This window comes from Entamoeba invadens (assembly GCF_000330505.1).
Source record: "Entamoeba invadens IP1 unplaced genomic scaffold scaff_1105074725183, whole genome shotgun sequence".
Classification (NCBI taxonomy): Eukaryota; Evosea; order Mastigamoebida; family Endamoebidae; genus Entamoeba; species Entamoeba invadens.
This window is the reverse complement of record NW_004443692.1, coordinates 809,408-826,881: the sequence shown is the minus strand read 5'-3', so window position 1 is coordinate 826,881 and position 17,474 is coordinate 809,408. Positions and strand designations below refer to the sequence as shown.

The following is a 17,474-nucleotide window of genomic DNA, read 5'->3' as shown; positions in this document are numbered from 1 at the left end:
CATTGGTGCCGAAATCGTCAATTTGGCAGCTTCTAAAGAAAGCTCTTCGTTCACCCAAAGTCCTCCATTTGATTGGATATCCAAGTCATTATCTTTAATGATGATTGAAGTGAAGCTTGAAGTTTCTTTTGAAGTGATTTTCTTTGTTGAAAGTGACTCGATTACAATGCTGCACTTTTCACTACTTTTGTCGATGGAGTGTGTACATGGGCAGCTTTTGTCATTGTTATCTATGAAAGAGTCGGGATTTGAAAAATCAAGCTCAGTGATATCTGTCTTAAATTTACAAACCTTTGTCCCAAGTCCAAATTGAGAGCAAGTGGACCCCATCGTTGAAGGAACAACAATTCTATTTGAACACATTGAGACTAGGGTGGATGGAAGGTCGCCTTTATAAGCGCGTGTATTTTCGTTGTATATGATTATGTTATCTGTTATAATCTTTGATGTCAAAACAACTCCTTTAATAATCAAAGCGTCTGGAGATGTTGAAGATATCAGAGCTTTGGATGGTGTATCGGCAATTTTAACTGATAAATCAAAATATGCCGAATTTGCAATGAGTGAATTATCACCAAGAATTATTCGTGAATTGTAATCCATTGTAAATTCGTTGAGCACAATATTTTGTGAAGACTCGAGAATAGTGTTAATTAGATTAATAACTTGAGTGTCTGATAATCTTGTTTCATTTAATTTTAAAGTAGTTGTATTAAAAGTCACACCAGAGTTGATAGTCAAATTAGCAATAACCAATTCAGTTGTTTTTGAATCGGCCCTGACCATGCATCTGTTTGTGAATTCGACTTCGTTGAATTCCACAGATGATTTTAAAGTGATGAGTTTGCTTTTGATTAACAATTTATGTGTTTTCAAAAATTCCAACAAGCTACTTTTTGAGTTGTCAAGGTTTTCACCAACGAAATATAGTGAGTGACATGTCTTTTGGTTCTGTTGTATATACTTGAGTTCATAATTACATTCACACTTCGGGAATTCTTTGATTCCAATTTTGGTTCCCTCACAATTGACATTCGCACCTGCATTGTTTTTCAACACATTTGTTGTTGCATCATCATTAAAGGAACTAAACATGATATTATAATCAACGGGTTTGTCTTCAGTTTTGTGTGATATTATGACATTTGGAGAAGAAGAAACTATAAACTTGACAAGTGAAGTTGAGTCAACATTGAAAATGGCTGTTTCATATCCTGTTTTTGCAGAAACGACACAAATTGAGTTTGCGTTCACATTTATTGATGTTGAAAGTTCATTCAAGTATAACAATGAGTTTGTTGTATAAACCCCAACAAATTGGTTTTGGAACAAATAAATAGTACCCTGATTTGAAGTCAATGTATTGGTGTTTCCTGTATTCATATTTTTAATGGTTGTTGTCATATCACCGCTTAGTTTTATTCCTCCTTTAATGATCGTATCGATAGTAATGGTTGTAAATCCAGAGAATTCAAATATACCATCAGTTTCCAATCTTTTAACAAACAAATTTCCACTTCCCATGATTTTTAATGACTCGGTTGATGTTGAATTTAAAAGGACTATTTGTTGGTTTTGTTCTCCAATATTAATATTTTTTGTAACTTCTATTCTACATTCAGAGTCACTATATTTTGTGCAAGGACATATAGTATCCTCACCAAAATTATCAGAGGTGCAGTTTATTGTTGGTTTTTCATATTTCATATATGGATCCGAGTATAACACGACTTCAGAAGGAGTTACCATATACGATTTCTTTGTTTCAATTGATCCAATAGAAATAATATAATTATTTGTTCGTATATAGACAACACCATTAATGGTAGAAGTCAATTTTGTAACAACCAACTTACAAAACATTCCCAGATTCAGATCGCCGTTAAGAACCAAGTTATTGACAGTCAGTCGAGTAACAGTACTTGCCAATGTAATTTGTGTAAAAGAAAGTTCTTCAAAGGAAGAATCACCTTTTAGAGTTAATCCACCTGTACTATATACAATCCTTTTATCACTTGCATTTTCTGTTGTGCTTTCAATGATTAACTTCCCTTCATTTATGATCTTCCCCGAAATGTAAGTTTTGATTATTGTATTTTGATCTTCGTTTGGAGGTATATAAGCAATTCCTGTACCTTCACCAGTAAGTGTGTTGACAGTTTTTCCGTCAACAACAGCATAACAACCATTCTTCATTATGAGGTCTCCACTTTCATAATTAATCACTGAACCACATTCTTCAGAAAAGCTTAAACTCAACAAAACAAGAATAATTAGAGTCATTTATGATTTCAAGTCCAATGAAGTCGGTTCAAATACTTTTGACCTCTCGTTTCATCGACTTTCTATAAACTTTTTATCATCTAACACTTGACTGCCATTTTTGGCACTTTTACTTGTTTTTTAAAATGTTTAGATTTCTTTTCAATTTACCTTTGAAACGCCAAAATTATAAAAAACAAACCATTCTTTTTCGTCGAATTTATATTCATTGCAAGAATTAACATGATTAAAAGAACAAATCATTACAAATACAGAGACTTGACAACGTTCGTTTCAAAACAATTTTTTGTTTGGGCACATTTTTGGATAAGAATTATAACCAGATATTTAATGTGTTGTTATCTCTAAATTATTATCAAAAAACCCAATTTACAATCATTTTTTTAGATTGTCAATTTTTTTGCTTGATATATATTTTGTTGACTATCGTTGTTTAGTCGATGTGATTTATTTAGACTAGATGCTAACTTATTTTAATGTTGATATTTTACAACTCAAAACAACTGTATTTTACAAAAGAAATTGTAATAAAAAGCTTAATCATGATACAGCCTAGCAACGGCCTATCTTTGGAAAAGACACTCCATTCTAACCAACGTAGTTTGTCCAATTGCTTTAAAATTGAAATGAATCATTCCGTTTTATTCTTTTGACATTTCCTTCATTCAGCAAATAATGATGACTCATTTAGTCTAACTTCTATTTATATCAATCAAAAAATTATACACAAATCAAACAACAACTTAAATAAAAATAGAGTGTCACGTCACTTTGAAAAAAAAGAACCCAAAAATACTTATAATAACGAGGCTTAACACCAATACATAAAATCACATTTGATTATTGAGCACGTTAAAAAATGGGTGTTTGAGTGCCTGAGCTGCTGTAATTCTCTTTGCGGGGTTATACACAAACATTTTCTGAAGTAAGTCGACAGCGTCTTTATCTGCTCTAAATATGCTTGTGAACTCCTTTGGTCTAAAGCTCGGGAAACTTCTCAAGTAGTATTGAAGTGATGAGATTCCGGGCCACGACTCCTCTGTCGGGGTGCCAAGTTGACTAAAGATTTTGAACAACTGGTCGATCTTACACCGCCCTTTAAACAATTCTTCTTGTTTAATTAACTCTCCAAAGATAGCTGCTGTCGACCAAATATCAATAGAGCCGTCATACTTCAATGCCCCCAATAAAATCTCTGGCGCTCGATACCACAAAGTGACCACCTCAAGTGTATATGCTTTATCATTAATAGTGGTTAGCCTTGCCAATCCAAAGTCTCCCAATTTGATCGAGCCATTTTGGTTAATTAATATATTTTGGGGCTTCATGTCTCGGTGGAGGATCTCGTGGTGATGGCAAAACGCCAATCCTTCTAATATCTGGTAGACAATAGGTCGGATCTCGTTCATGTTCAACTTCTGTGTTTTGTTTGCAATAAATTGGTACAAGTCCTGGTCGCAGTATTCAAAGACCAAATACAGAAATTTATCCTCCAAGTAGATATCGTACAAACTACATTTTAATCAAATTCATTCTCATCTGTTATTAGAATTCTCGAAGATTTTTCAGAATCATTAAAAAGTGTTATTCAAATGTTTTACCAAAAAGACAAAAAGCGTCGCAACAAGCAAACTTGACGATGTTTGGGTGTTTTAGATCCAGTAGTACTGCGATCTCATGTACCGATGTGACGGGTATCCCGTCTTCCTCTCTCTCTTGTTTGATCTTCTTTAATGCGACGTTTCTACCTTCTTTAGTGTCGTAAGCTTTACAAACGACGCCATACGTTCCTTCGCCCAAGGTTTGTTGCTTCTGGTAACGAGACATCCCTTACTTATTCAGTTTGCAATACATTTCTATTCATTTTTTTTGGCAATAGAGCAACACTTGCCTACAACTATTGTTATGATTAGTTATATAATTATCTAATAGGTAAAGACAATACCCTTTTTGCTTCATTTCACTTCAGTTTGTATTGATCCTTCAAATAACAAGAAATATAGTTTCTTAATAGTTTAGTAATGGTTTAATCCGTTTTCACAAAAAACCTTTTGAACTCAATTTCCGAGTAAAACATCAAAACCAAACTCTCAACTCATAGAAACTTTGACCCATAACTAATGAAAAATAAAATTAAGTTCGTTGAATTTTCCTACACAGAGACTCAAGGAGTTGTTGATTGTCTGGTGTGAATTGGCTAAAGACGCTTATAAAAAGTGGATTTTCCTTTGTGTTCCACAACTGTAAGTAATATTGCACAGTGTCACGGGTGATGCACTTGAAGCACTTGTCATCTTTGCCAAATGTCAATATCAGAATCTCCATGATACGCTTCATTACACTTTCGTTCACTTTCAACATCCCTCTGAACGTCAATTTTTGGCTCCGAATCATTTGAATAAACAAACTTGGCAACTAACACAAAGAGTTGATAGACACACCCATCAGCAAAATATTGAAGAGGCAAGATGCTGAGCCAAACTAACACGTCACTCTCTTTAAAGAGTTCTGGAGACTGCACAAAGCACTTTCCCATACACAATACAGCTGCTTCGTAACATCTCAGATTCTTTTCTTTTATATTCAAAATCGGTTGGAGGACAACAACAAGGGAACTAATGAGATTCTTCATCGCAGGGAACTCGACTATTTTTAGAATCATATCAAGGGTGAACTCTACTAACCCGCCCTTTTCAAGTCGGTGGATGAACAAGACCATCAACTCTTGCATCATTTCCGTCTGATTGAGAATGCTCGCAGTTTCCACAAGAATATTTTCACTGAACATGGTCACTATGATGTTCTCTACTCCACTCTTCAACTCCTTCATGATCATTGGTAACATCACTGTTGAAAACACAGTGTACATCATAAGGGGTTGTGTCTGACATACCATTTTATAGAAACTCACATACGCTCCTCTAAACTGGTTCTCCACTTTCGCCTCTTCTGTTATCTTTTCTTCATCTTCGTCGTCTTCTTCTTCATCTTTATGCATAATCGACGTCTTTGCAAAAGATTCCCTGATTCGCTGACAATCTTCAGTGTACAAACTCCCCATCATTTCAACCAAATCTCTCAGTAACAGATCCCCGATCGTGTTATCCCGAAAAGCACTCAAAACGTCTTCAAAATTGTTGAGTAATGAAGTGGTAGTCACAACATATGATTCGTGCTTAATTTGATAGATAAAGACCATGACACATGTCATTTGGATTTGTTGATTCAATTGCCGGCTGTTCTTCAGTAACTGAATTAAATTCACAACACATCGCCCCGCACGTTCTCGTAACCCTTCATCATACACATCCTTAACTAGTGGAAGTATCACTTCAAACGAACGCAGTGCAAATGGAAGAAAGACTACATCAAGGTCCTTAGCAAAGTCGGCTATAGTCCTCACGGCATTTCTCTTCTCTTCTGAAATAGCAGTGTGGACGGCAATTCGTTTGTTCCCTATTTCCACTTCTTTGTCTTCTTTCTCATCCTCAAAACTACCGCCAATAACACTCATCTGAGCGCGTTGTAACACTAAATTGACGACAGAAGGAAGGTACGGCGCAAACTTGCTTCCCATAATTTCCGCTACACGAGAAAATGACGTTTCTACAAAGCCAAAAAGGGAGTCTTCTATTCTAATCCCCGGTCGTTGTGAAATCATATTTAACTCATTCAGCATTAAACAAGTGCACTTCTCACAGTAGTCACCTTTAAGAGTCATCGCAACTACACTCAGACACTCGATGACCCGCCCTTTCACATTGAAATCGTCATGTTTCAGCGACTCGACAAGTGCCTTCAAAGTCTCTTCAAAAAAGGGTGCAAATTTGTCTTCCATTTTGATGACTACATACGACAACGCACAAGCCGCTTCACTCACAATTTTGTCTTCCACTGATCGTAATAATATTTGTAATATTGGTACTATTCTTGGGTAATACACACTCAGTATTTGACTCTCAGTTAAATTCAATATAGAACACAACAAGTCACATGTTCGTGAGACAATTTTGGGATATTGGCTCGTGATACAATCCCCTATCACATTCATCACACTTTGTATCATCATCGCTTTCTTCTCTTCACTTTCAATTTTGAATATCTTATCAATGATCACTATAATCAAATAGATGTTTCTGGGACAGTCATCATTTTTTAACACCGTCAAGATGTTCATGACATAGTCCGTCACTTTTAAAAGGGTTTTCTTTGATCTTCCATACGCGTGGAAAAGAAGATTCAAAAGTGTATTCCGTTCTTGCCATTGTGCAGATTGCGCCATCCGTTGTGCCTGTTGAAAGATATAATTGAGCAAATTGGAAGTCCCAAATTGTGTGTAAAGGGTATCCAGGCCACTTATAGCACGGGTGTACATATCCAAGTCTTCGTCGTCCTCTTTCCCTACCAACCATTCGTTTGTTATTTTGACAGTCATCAACCAGTTGATCACAACGACCAACACTCTCTCCTCTAACTCTTTGGATTTTTTAATTTCCTTAGGAAACCCTTCACAGATAGCTATCAACGTATCAAAAGCGGCGTATCTCACATCAACATGCGTTGCTTGATTCAACGATATATCGGAACACATTTGAATGCATGGAGCTATGAACTCAACTAATTCAATGTTTTGGTTCAAAAAGAGTTCGGTCACATCGCCAAGTATGTCGCACCGTTCAGTCTCGTTGGAGTCGAGTGATAAGATCCCTTTGATCTTCTCTAAAAATAGTGGGAAGAATACAAAGAGGTTCTTGATGTCTGAGGGAAACTCAAAATTTAATACAACAACGGTAAACAGTTTAAAGGAGTCTTTGATCCACGACAACGCGTTTTGGCTCAATCCGTGTCGAATCATTTCAACGTATTTACTCACGTAAAGCGCTTGCTCTTCCTTAGGAGACGATGGCACTATTTCATGTGTCAACAAATTGAACGCCATCACTCGATGTTCTTCGTCGCCAACAACCCATTGAAACACAGCGTCGTGTAATGATGGAAATGACATTTTAAGTCGTTGCATCGAGTTATAGATCGACGCCAATATATTCGAATACCCCTTTAATACACCAGGGACATGTTCTAAATTAGCCAATTGAAGTAATGTTTGTGAAAGTTGGAGGCGGACTTCTATAGAAAGTTTATCGAAAATTGAGTTCGACTCTCCCTTAAGAAGACCAGTTTTAAATGAGGTGATACACTGAAGGCGGATCGTTACGTTTTCACAATGTTGAAGAACTTGGATATGAAGACCAATAAAATTGTTTGGAGATTGTTTGATTGATTCATACACTCGACACGCGTTATCGTATGTCTCTTTCGAGCGTAGGGGACCATCTATTATCACTTGGAAAAGACTCACTGCATATTCTAAAGTGTTTGCAGGGGCTGACATATATCTTAGTTCCTCAAAGTTTGGATCAAAAATTATAATGAGGGTTTCTTTTTTTTGTGGAATATATTATTCAATGTGTTAACAAAAAAATCGAAAATGCCTTATTTGTCGATGAAATGTTCGACAGTCGATACAAGTGGTAATTTCAAGGAAATAAATGTGTAAAAAGAACAGTTTTTCAATTAAGCATTAAATTTTTTTTTCTCGTTCTATAAATTTTGTTTAATGGTGTTAAAATTATTGTTTAATTTATTATATTTTATAATATTTACAATAATATATTTTGATCGAAAAAGAGTTTTTTATTAATATTTTGAATATATTGTGATATGATAAAAAAATTATTTAATTATATTTTAATTATACTTTTTATAATATAATATAATATATATTAATAAAATATAAGATAATAACTTCTTTAAAGTTTTATCGAGTCAAGTTGATGTGAAAATACTACGGAGAAGGAGATCTATTGCGATAATTTGGATCATTCCTATTTTCATGTCTTTCCCAATGGTCGTCTCTTCTTTTTCTATCTGCTTCAGCTTTTTTGTGATCACCACGCATATCCCATTCTATTGCTCTGAGTTGATGGTAAAATCCATGAACCTTATCTCTTTGGTCCGCATGGTCTTTCCAATACCAATCCAGTGACTTGGTAATTGCTCTTCCATATTTGTCGTTAGACATTGAGTAAATTAAGAGTCGAAATTCTTTTTAAAGTATCAAAAAGTCATTACTATTAAATGAAACATCATTACAATTAAATATCATTAATCAACATGTGTTGTTTTATAAAACATTGCTGTCGTCTTAGTATAAACAACAAGAATACAAATTTTAATTTATAACGTTTTATAATAACTTTTGGATAGCAAACACATTTCACATTTCAGATAGGCACTTTTGAATTTGACAAATGTGGTTAACATTTTTCCCAAGTTCAACATTGACATTTTTAAATTGTAGAGGCAGTGTTTCTTGATTGAAACTGTTTATTAAATAGTGTTGTTTATTGTTTTCTTGTACAAGTAGTGTATAATAAGTGTTAAGTATTTGTTTGGTGTTTATCCCTTTTACTTCTCGTTGTTTTGTTGTTTGTACGAGTCTGTAATACCCTCGTCCAAGATATTTTTCTTTCCCATTTTGAATTTCACCAAGATGATTTAAAGTGTCAAGAAACGACTTCTTCCAATTTTTCTTCTTAACTGTTTATTAATGCTTGTTGAATGGCAATACAATAGAGTAGAATTAAACAAACAAAAAGGTATGGCTTGTAGAATAGACCAATGAGATGTGATATAAGGCAACAAATCAACTGTCCAGTTCAAAAATTCTTTTTCACTAAAGAGTGATTGAACTGCCTTGAAGATGTAAAGAACCAATTTAGAACCTTTGAGCTTTTGTATTTCAGAAGTGTGAGTACACAGTCTGCATTTACACATAACTTGTTGCTGCATAATCTGTAAATTATATTCACAAGATGTTTATATATCAGTGTCTCGGATTTTTGAGAGAGAATCCGTCATTGTTGGATTTCGCGCCTGCCGAATTCTAATAATTACATCAAACAACGAATTTGCTAAGTTTTTTCGATTTTTGTTGTTCCCTCTTTTCAATCTTTTCGTTGAAAAGGTACCTTGTTCATTTTTGTGTTCCCTCCTTTTTCACTATATTTTTACGTTGTTTTTAAATGATTTTAGGGTCCATTCCATAATAAACTCGAGTTGATATTATTTATTCCCAAAAAAGTCGAACAAATGCCTATTGATCTTTGTGACAGTCTCCACCAAAGCCACGTCCAAATTTAGAATAGTTCATATTTTCACAATGTAAATCACTATCCAAGTAAATTCTAATTAATAAACTTAAAAGCATACTTTTGACCGATACCAATAAAAAAGATCTTTTAACTACAAGAAACAGAACTAAAAAATAACGAAATAGACCTCAAAATTTTCGAAAAAAAATGAATTCACCCTAAAGTTCTCCCTCGCCATCACCGAACACGATCCAGTCGAATTTCCAGTCTGTTGGCAGTCCGTTATAGACAGTGTTATCAAATGGCTTCTTTCCGAATGTATAGAATGGTTGTGTTTCGTATTGTGGTGAAGAGATAGCGTCAATTTTCATCGCCATAGCTCTCTCGTAATTAATAGTTTTGGAGTCAAGCCCACCGAAATCGCTTGGGCAGTGGACGATAGCTGGGTTAGTTGGGCTTGGGATACATTCTTTCGGTCTCAAGTCGTATCTAGACAAAATGAATTGTCCCGGATCATTGACCAAAGGATCATTTGGCCAGTTATTGTACCTCATGAATTTCTTGAACCCCTCATAGTCTTTAATATTAGGGGCGTCTCTCTGAATCAATTTCATTCGATCACTTTGCCAATAATCGAAGTACCAATCGTTATCATTTTTACACTTCTCGCCCACTCCGGCATACTCATAAACGTCGGCAAAGAATGGAGAATTCACTGAAGGAATATAAGTGTTTTCAATCAATTCTTGGGTACGATCTCCAACACCATAAAACCCTGGCATTTGTTCGATTGCGTACAACATCCCTGGCTTAGGTTTCTTTCCTTTCGTGAATTTGTTATAATCGATGATGATATACTGATTGTTATATGTTCCTGAATTCTCTCGAATGAAGTTTTTCGCCCATTGGACGCCACTTCCTTCTTTAGAAGATAACCAATTTGCTACTTGGACACGAATCCAAGTTAACACAGACTCCGGAGTGCACTTCTCAAACTGGTCTTGATTCCAGCAGTGCATCGTCGTTTCAATGACAGAGAGTCCATTGCTCAACAACCAGAAGTCGTCCAACGAGTGTGTGACACCCGGATAACTACTGAACTTGATGCTTTTCTCTCCAATAGCTTTGTCAAAGTATTTCATGTGATAATCCTTCATGATTCTGTTCATAGTAGTTGGTGACGACCATGTATCTTGTGCTACAAACAAGTCGGAATAATCCGGCAACAACTTAATCAGACCAGTGCAGTGACTGTGCAACTCATACCACTTGTCTGGGAATCTTGTGTGATTACCATGGTGGAATCCTTTCATTTCTGGCCACAAGCAGTGAGCCGCGATGTTCTGTAAATCTCCCAAATCGCCGTCTGAGTTCAAAATAAAGATGTCCGTCTCAGTCAATGGGAGGACGGGAAGTTTTCTCAAAGCGCCTTCTCTCACTCCAAATGTTTGTGCAAGGACCAGTCCAAGTGCTCTCGCCCATGGGTCATTCAATGATTGGTCTTCGACTATTTTCTTGTTGTAAGCAATGTTTCTATTGATGTATTGTAATGTGACATCGTCCCACTCTTCGACTATATTTTGTGCGCGTTGATTCGCCATACTATCTCGAATATTCCCCGCAGTCAAATAGCCTTCGACCATTCCCGCACACTTCGCTATTTGTTTATCCATATCGAGCGAGGTTGACTGTGCTGAGTTGATTCGCAAAAACCCCCAGCCGTGCTGAAAAAGTGTGTCTTTAAATGTACCCGTCGCAAGGTACGTCTTTGCAGTGTCAATTGGTGACTCGACTATATACTCATTGCCTTCCAAGTAACATCCGGCCTCGTACGTCCCTTCACCCAAGACAGTTCCTATGAAGAAGAGTAGCAACAGCATTCTACAATTTTTCAGTTTTTACAGTTCCTCTAAAAATCGAGTCAACTGGAATTATCTGACTCTTCGGTTTTTTCTTCAAAAAACTTCTTTCTTCCAGGTACCCTTCTCTTCGTTTTCCTCTCGGCATTTTTATTCTATTTTTCCCTGTTTTTTGTTCTTTCTTTATTTTTTGTTCTTGAATTCTTTTTTGTATTTTATGCTAAAACCATCAAATTTAATTTAGTTATTATAAAATAAACTAGTAAGTCGTATTTGGCAAATTGTATTTTTTGGTACTATTTCTTTAATATGAAATAAACAAAAGAACGAAGAAGTAAGTTACAACATACGATTGATTGAGTTAAAACAAAATGTATGAAGACAAAATAAACTCAATCAACAATTGCTTTATGCAGCAGTCACAGGTACAGAGGTCGTACTGTTTTCGATGTTCGGGACTATCGTTTTCGTATACTCCTACTTGTTACAATGCTCATAAAACAACCATTCTATTTATACTATCCCACTCGATCTATTAAGTAAAGAACAAACAAAGAACATATCCAAGAAGTGTTCCATCCCTTTCTTCCTCACCATTTCCTTCGATACTTTCTCATCGACAAACTCGGTCCCATCAGAAAGAATCGGCTTGACAAACCCCAAACTCTCGTCAAATGTCGAATCAACGCGGAACACAAGTATCAGTTTAGCGCATGCAAATGCATCGCTCGCAACGGTGGACACAATAACTTTGTCGTTCTCGCATTGATACTTGAAAAATTCCTTAGCGTTGCAGTACTTCGCAATTTCGTGTAACGTTTTTTCAAATATTTCGGGATACGCTGGGTGTTCTTTCACAAGACTCGTCACAGACTCCGTGTTATTCTCAAACATTTTTTTCAACGCTTCTCTGTGTTCGTCGACTAAATTAGGTCGTGGCGGTGATTCTAATACCTTTTTGTTTTCTCGCTTTTTCTTCCTCCCAGTCGCACTCGATACTACACTTCCCGCTCGACTCACATTATCTTCCTCTTTAATCCCACTCTTCGAGTGTCCAGCCTTCGACTTTGTCGACGGAGTTGGAGCTTTTGGGGGCATTGGAGGATGAACTGTTGGTTGTGTAACACTCGCTGACGTTTGGAATTGTGGGGGACGCATGGTGTTCATCTGCACCATCTGAGGGTTCTGCATCGTCAGTATCTTCGGGTCAAGTACCAAATTCTGTTGTCTCAGATGTGGGGCGTTGAGGGGCATGAACTGTGGTCCGACCATTTGTTGTCCCTGTCTCATCTGTCCTCCAACTGTCATTTGTCCAGGCTGTAACTTCAAATGAATCGGATTTGTTTGGACCCCATTTTGTGCAATTGTTTGTTGTACATTTGGTGTCATGCTTTGTGGTATCACAGTTTGTTGTGGCGATTCTTGTTTTTGTGCGTTTTGTTGTTGTTGTTGAATCACAACAATGCCTTGCTCATTGCCTTGTTGTACGTTAACTCCATTCATCCCTGGCACACCTTTGATTTGGTTTGCAAACACTAATTGGCCTGTTGGCATGTTTGGAGCAATGATATTCTGTGGATTCCCTTGCATCTGTCCCATGAATGCAGGGTTCATTGCCATTTGGAAGTTGACTTGTCTCAACATTCCCATATTCGGACTAACTCCAATAGTATTAGCGCCACCAACAGTTTGAATTCTTTGTCCTTGTTGCATTTGCCCTTGTTGTGGCATATTGACTTGCTTAATCATTGGTTGTCCATTGAATTGGTGTGGCATGCCAGGTTGTGGTTGGAGTGATGGCAAGTTCTGTGGCATCTTCACGCCTTCCGGCTTCGTCATCTTTTGCATCATCTGTCTTATTTGGGCTTGTGGAAGTTGTTGGACAAATTGGAATGGTTGCATGTTACCCATCGTCATTCCCGGCATCATTTGTGGTATTGTTCGATATTGTATCCCCCCTTGGGTCTGCACCATTCCGTTCTGTCCAACTTTTTGTATCCCTCCTTGCACATTAGCTTGTAATTGTTGTGTTTGTTGTTCCCCCGCATTTTGTGGTTGGGCTTGTTGAATAATGGCCTGCATCCCGGGTTGAAGTTGTTGGATGTTTTGTTGTTGTCCCATTCCCATCGGTGCTACAATCTGTACAGTCCTTCCATATGGTCCCATGCCATTAATGTTTTGCATTTGCATCTGTTGTCCCATCTGTTGGACAATCCCATTGCCCTGTCCCATTGACGGGACATTAACTCTTCTAATCTCCGCCATCCCGCCATTTGTTAGTATTTGTTGGGCAACTCCTCTTTGTTGTTGTACCCCTTGTTGTTGCATCTGCATCCCAATTGTTCTGAATTGAGCCATTTTTGTTGGGTCCATTTGTTGGATCGGAGCTTGAATAATGGGGTTCACCTGTTTCTTTTGCATTTGAATGCCTTGTACCCCTTGGACACCTTGTTGTACATTGACGGCTCCAAGTTGGACTTGTTGTATGTTTTGTGGCTGCACCTGTTGAATTCCTTGTTGTTGCATCTGCATTGGCTGTTGCATGTTTTGGATATTCTGCGTCATTTGTTGGAAGTGTTGTTTCTTCGCATTGACCTGTTGAGTATTACCTGGGACTGCCCTCGGCATTTGTTGTTGAAATTGCATCACACCTTCTGGTTGTCCCCCTGGTCGAGCGAATTGTAAATGCATCTTTTGGTTAATGAAAGGAGCTTGTTGCATTCCGGTTTGGTTCAACGCGAGTTGAGCTTGTCTAATATTAGGAACGTTTTGTTGAACGCCGATGACTGTTTGTAAGTTTTTAAAAGGGGGGAGTGTATGTCCGGGATCAGTGTGTTGTTGTTGGTCTTGTTGTATTTCTTGTGACATTTGTTGGACTGTGGGTGTTGGCTTTGCTGCGACAACCTTCGATTTTTGCTGTTTTTTCGAGCGGTTTTGTTTTGGCATTTTGTTTTGGAATTTTGAGATGCCCTTTTATAGCACTTCACTTTTTATTGATTTTTAGTCGTTTTGAAAATTTGTTCTGTTCCTCAAAATGTTTTTCTTTATGTTTTTTGTGAGCTTTTTGCTTTTGAGAAGAATGATGGCATAGTTTTTTTCCTTTAATTTCCCACCTTATTGGGTATTCGCCTTCTGTTTTCCCATATTTCATTCATTAGTTTTACGACATTCTATTTTAGAAACATTAGAAAGGAAATTGGGTATGACAAACGCATGTTGGTTTTACCAACGCTGAACTTCATTATTTTTTTATAACAATTCTTCTGTTGTTGCCAACTTTTTCAATTGGAAATAAAAAAGAGTCTTTATTGTAATAAAATACAGGGAATTGTTATTTTTTAATAGTTTAATTCGAAAAATATAATCATTACTTCAATTTGAATTGCAAAAACAGTTTGTTTATACTTAATAGAAATAGAAATACCAATTATTTCGTTTTGCATATACTATATTATGTTCAAAAAAAATATAAAAGTTTATAAAATTGCGTTATAATATTCTTTTGTGACGGGATTTTACCCTATTGTATGAATGGGTAAGCTTTCATTAATCGATCATTTGGTATAATTATATAAATTATATTTATATTATTAATTTTCAAAAAGGCAACTGTTTTTATTTTTTGATACATGTGCTTCTAAAGTTAATTATTACTTCAAATCTGACTTGCTTGCTTTTCTCAATCTAATATGCTTTGTTTTATGTTTGTGAGCACTCACGTTTTGATGAACACGGTTGGTCGTATTTGTTTATTTGAAAGTGTTTCAAATCCTTCATGTTTATTCTTATAAACAAATTCTATATTTAATAGTAAAATTACAAATAAAACAACCAATCCACATTTAAAAGTCAATTAATAAAAAAATTAATAGTTATATTATATATTCTATAATTTCAATAATTATAAAACAACCAATACACAAACTATATAAACCCTATTTTTTCACCACATAAAAACAAAATTGATTTTAAATGTTATTCATAATACAAGTTGATAATGTTATTCAAATGTTATTCAAACCAACCGCAGAGCTACAAACAATTCAAACACAAGGCGTTGACCTTCCAAACTCATTGAGGGAATTCAATATGAATTTGTAATCCGGTCTTTTTTCAGGGTCTTGAGCCCAACATTTATTAATAAGTGCCACAATTTGGAGCGGTACATTTTCTGGCAAAGTAAGCCGTTTTCCACTTGTAACAAATTCTTTGATCTGAAGTTGGGACATTTCCTCGTATGGCTTTTTACAACTGAACAAGTGGTACATCGTCATCCCAAGACTAAATGTGTCAACTTGCAGGGAGTACCCATCGCCTTTGATCACCTCCGGCGCCATATACTCCAGCGTGCCAACAAAGTCTCTTATCAACTCGCCTTCCTTCACTTGAACTGCGCACGAGAAGTCATGCAATTTGACAAAGAGACTATTTCCGACTCCACCCATAGATGCAGACTTGCAGAGCCTAAGTTTGTGTGGCTTCACATTCCGATGAATAATTCCTTCTGATGAGAGATATTGGAGTGCAGTGACCAAATTCACACAACACCGCCCAATGAAGAATGGGGGTAAAGAACGGTCAAGGACTTGGTCAAGACTAAATTGTGTATCTGCTTCCTAATGATAAGTATTTACTTCTGAATACAACAAACATCTTTAAACAACTTCTTTTTATTTATATAGACTCAATAAATTAAAATTTTTAATTAAATTTATTATAAATTTCATATAAAATGTTTTATATATATAATAAAGTCTAATTTGTAAGATATAATACTTAATAATAATACAAACTAAAACAAGAAGTGACCGTTCATAATTCACACCAACCATTTGCACCACTGTTGTGTGGTGTATTATTGTGTAATTATCTAATATCCTTTTAATGTCGTCAGAAGTTACAAAGGACTCCTCGGGGTCAAATTTGAAAACAAAAACTTTACCAGAACCTTTGTACGTCGCAAATCGGCCTTTTGCATCGCCAACTTTAATACAATCACTCAGTCCACTTGTCAATGTATGAAGTTCAGTTGGGTTCATTGTCGGCACTCTTTCTTTATTCTTTTTCGCGTCAGTGATGATAATTTTCCTGACGATGGTGTCTTGAACTACTTTTGGTGGTTTGGGGTCTTCTGCGTATATAACATCTTTTGTATGAATAATAGGAATAACCCCCACCATATGGAATCGAAGAGTTAGCACTGAAGTTTCATTGCCAATCAGTGCTTTTTTCTTTAATTGAAATGTCACCTCTCCAGTCAATCCCGCGACTGAGACTGTGTTAAAACACACTGTAATAACAACACTCTTCCGACTTTGTTTTTTGATATTCAGTTTCTCCTCATCCACCTCTAAAATATACTTTGACGATGTGCTAACTAAAATTGTCATTCGATAAGCGTCGTTTGTTTTGTTGTGAAAAGTGACTGTTTGTGAGAGTGGTACGCCTTGCACCGCATACTGACCAAACGATAATTTGGTCATTGGCTTTGCGTTATTTTTTTTCTAAAAGACTTTTTGATGGAGACAACGTCGCCTATTTTTATACGTTGCAGTTTATATTTAGAAGTAAACAAACCGGCTCAAGGTCAAACGGAAATTTGACCTGCGTCGAGCTGATCGACGACGTGCGTAACTCTTTCGAGAGCGACATCTTTAGCCTTTCTCAGTTTCATTTAGGAATCAAAACACACCAATTATTTCCACCAGTCGAATTATTCTGTTTTTCGATATTATCTTGCCTCTTTTTGTGTATGAAAAAAATAACTCATAAACATCGACCCCGACTCTTCGCTTGTTTTAAACTCCAATTTATTCAACATTCCCCCGACCAAATTGTCTGATCAAGAAATAAAGTCTTTTCCAAAATAATTGATTTATAACATCCGTATAGTTCCGCCCTCCATAAATAGTTGAACAGAACAACCAATAAAGCCCAAAAAGTTCAATTCAATTTAACAGGAATATTATCCTCTTCAACCCTCATCAATCGGGATATTCCATTATGTAATTATCATTTCTTTTAGATCGGGGGTAATTTTTAGCATATTTCGTTATCCCTTATTTAGCGCTTTTCTGGAGAAGAACGAATACTCACGGTCACCTTCCGCCTTTGTTGCCGATAGAATCTTAAAATAGTTCAGTATGGTATAAAAGTGTTGTCGGTATAGTTCCATTTA

The 17,474-nt window shown here is 36.2% G+C and overlaps 5 protein-coding genes across 5 annotated transcripts; all 5 read right to left on the bottom strand.

Annotated features, from left to right (window-relative positions):
* Nucleotides 1–3,113: 3,113 nt before the first annotated feature.
* Nucleotides 3,114–4,110, bottom strand: EIN_184200 (CDK2, putative; the record flags this gene model as incomplete). The annotated part of the gene is made up of 2 exons (XM_004260806.1): nucleotides 3,114–3,795; nucleotides 3,917–4,110. The coding sequence occupies 2 exons, from the start codon at nucleotides 4,108–4,110 to the stop codon at nucleotides 3,114–3,116; spliced, it is 876 nt and encodes a 291-aa protein (XP_004260854.1).
* A 306-nt stretch (nucleotides 4,111–4,416) lies between these two features.
* EIN_184190 (hypothetical protein) lies at nucleotides 4,417–7,675 on the bottom strand (the record flags this gene model as incomplete). Its single annotated transcript, XM_004260805.1, has 2 exons — nucleotides 4,417–4,648; nucleotides 4,692–7,675. 2 exons carry the CDS (start codon nucleotides 7,673–7,675, stop codon nucleotides 4,417–4,419), a joined length of 3,216 nt encoding a protein of 1,071 aa, XP_004260853.1.
* A 1,980-nt stretch (nucleotides 7,676–9,655) lies between these two features.
* On the bottom strand, nucleotides 9,656–11,317 carry EIN_184180 (hypothetical protein; the record flags this gene model as incomplete). Its single annotated transcript, XM_004260804.1, has 1 exon — nucleotides 9,656–11,317. The coding sequence occupies one exon, from the start codon at nucleotides 11,315–11,317 to the stop codon at nucleotides 9,656–9,658; it is 1,662 nt and encodes a 553-aa protein (XP_004260852.1).
* A 387-nt stretch (nucleotides 11,318–11,704) lies between these two features.
* Nucleotides 11,705–14,242, bottom strand: EIN_184170 (mediator of RNA polymerase II transcription subunit, putative; the record flags this gene model as incomplete). Its single annotated transcript, XM_004260803.1, has 2 exons — nucleotides 11,705–11,773; nucleotides 11,849–14,242. The coding sequence occupies 2 exons, from the start codon at nucleotides 14,240–14,242 to the stop codon at nucleotides 11,705–11,707; spliced, it is 2,463 nt and encodes an 820-aa protein (XP_004260851.1).
* Nucleotides 14,243–15,339: 1,097 nt separating this feature from the next.
* EIN_184160 (spindle assembly checkpoint kinase, putative) lies at nucleotides 15,340–16,948 on the bottom strand (the record flags this gene model as incomplete). Its single annotated transcript, XM_004260802.1, has 3 exons — nucleotides 15,340–15,912; nucleotides 16,090–16,782; nucleotides 16,874–16,948. The coding sequence occupies 3 exons, from the start codon at nucleotides 16,946–16,948 to the stop codon at nucleotides 15,340–15,342; spliced, it is 1,341 nt and encodes a 446-aa protein (XP_004260850.1).
* Nucleotides 16,949–17,474: the final 526 nt, after the last annotated feature.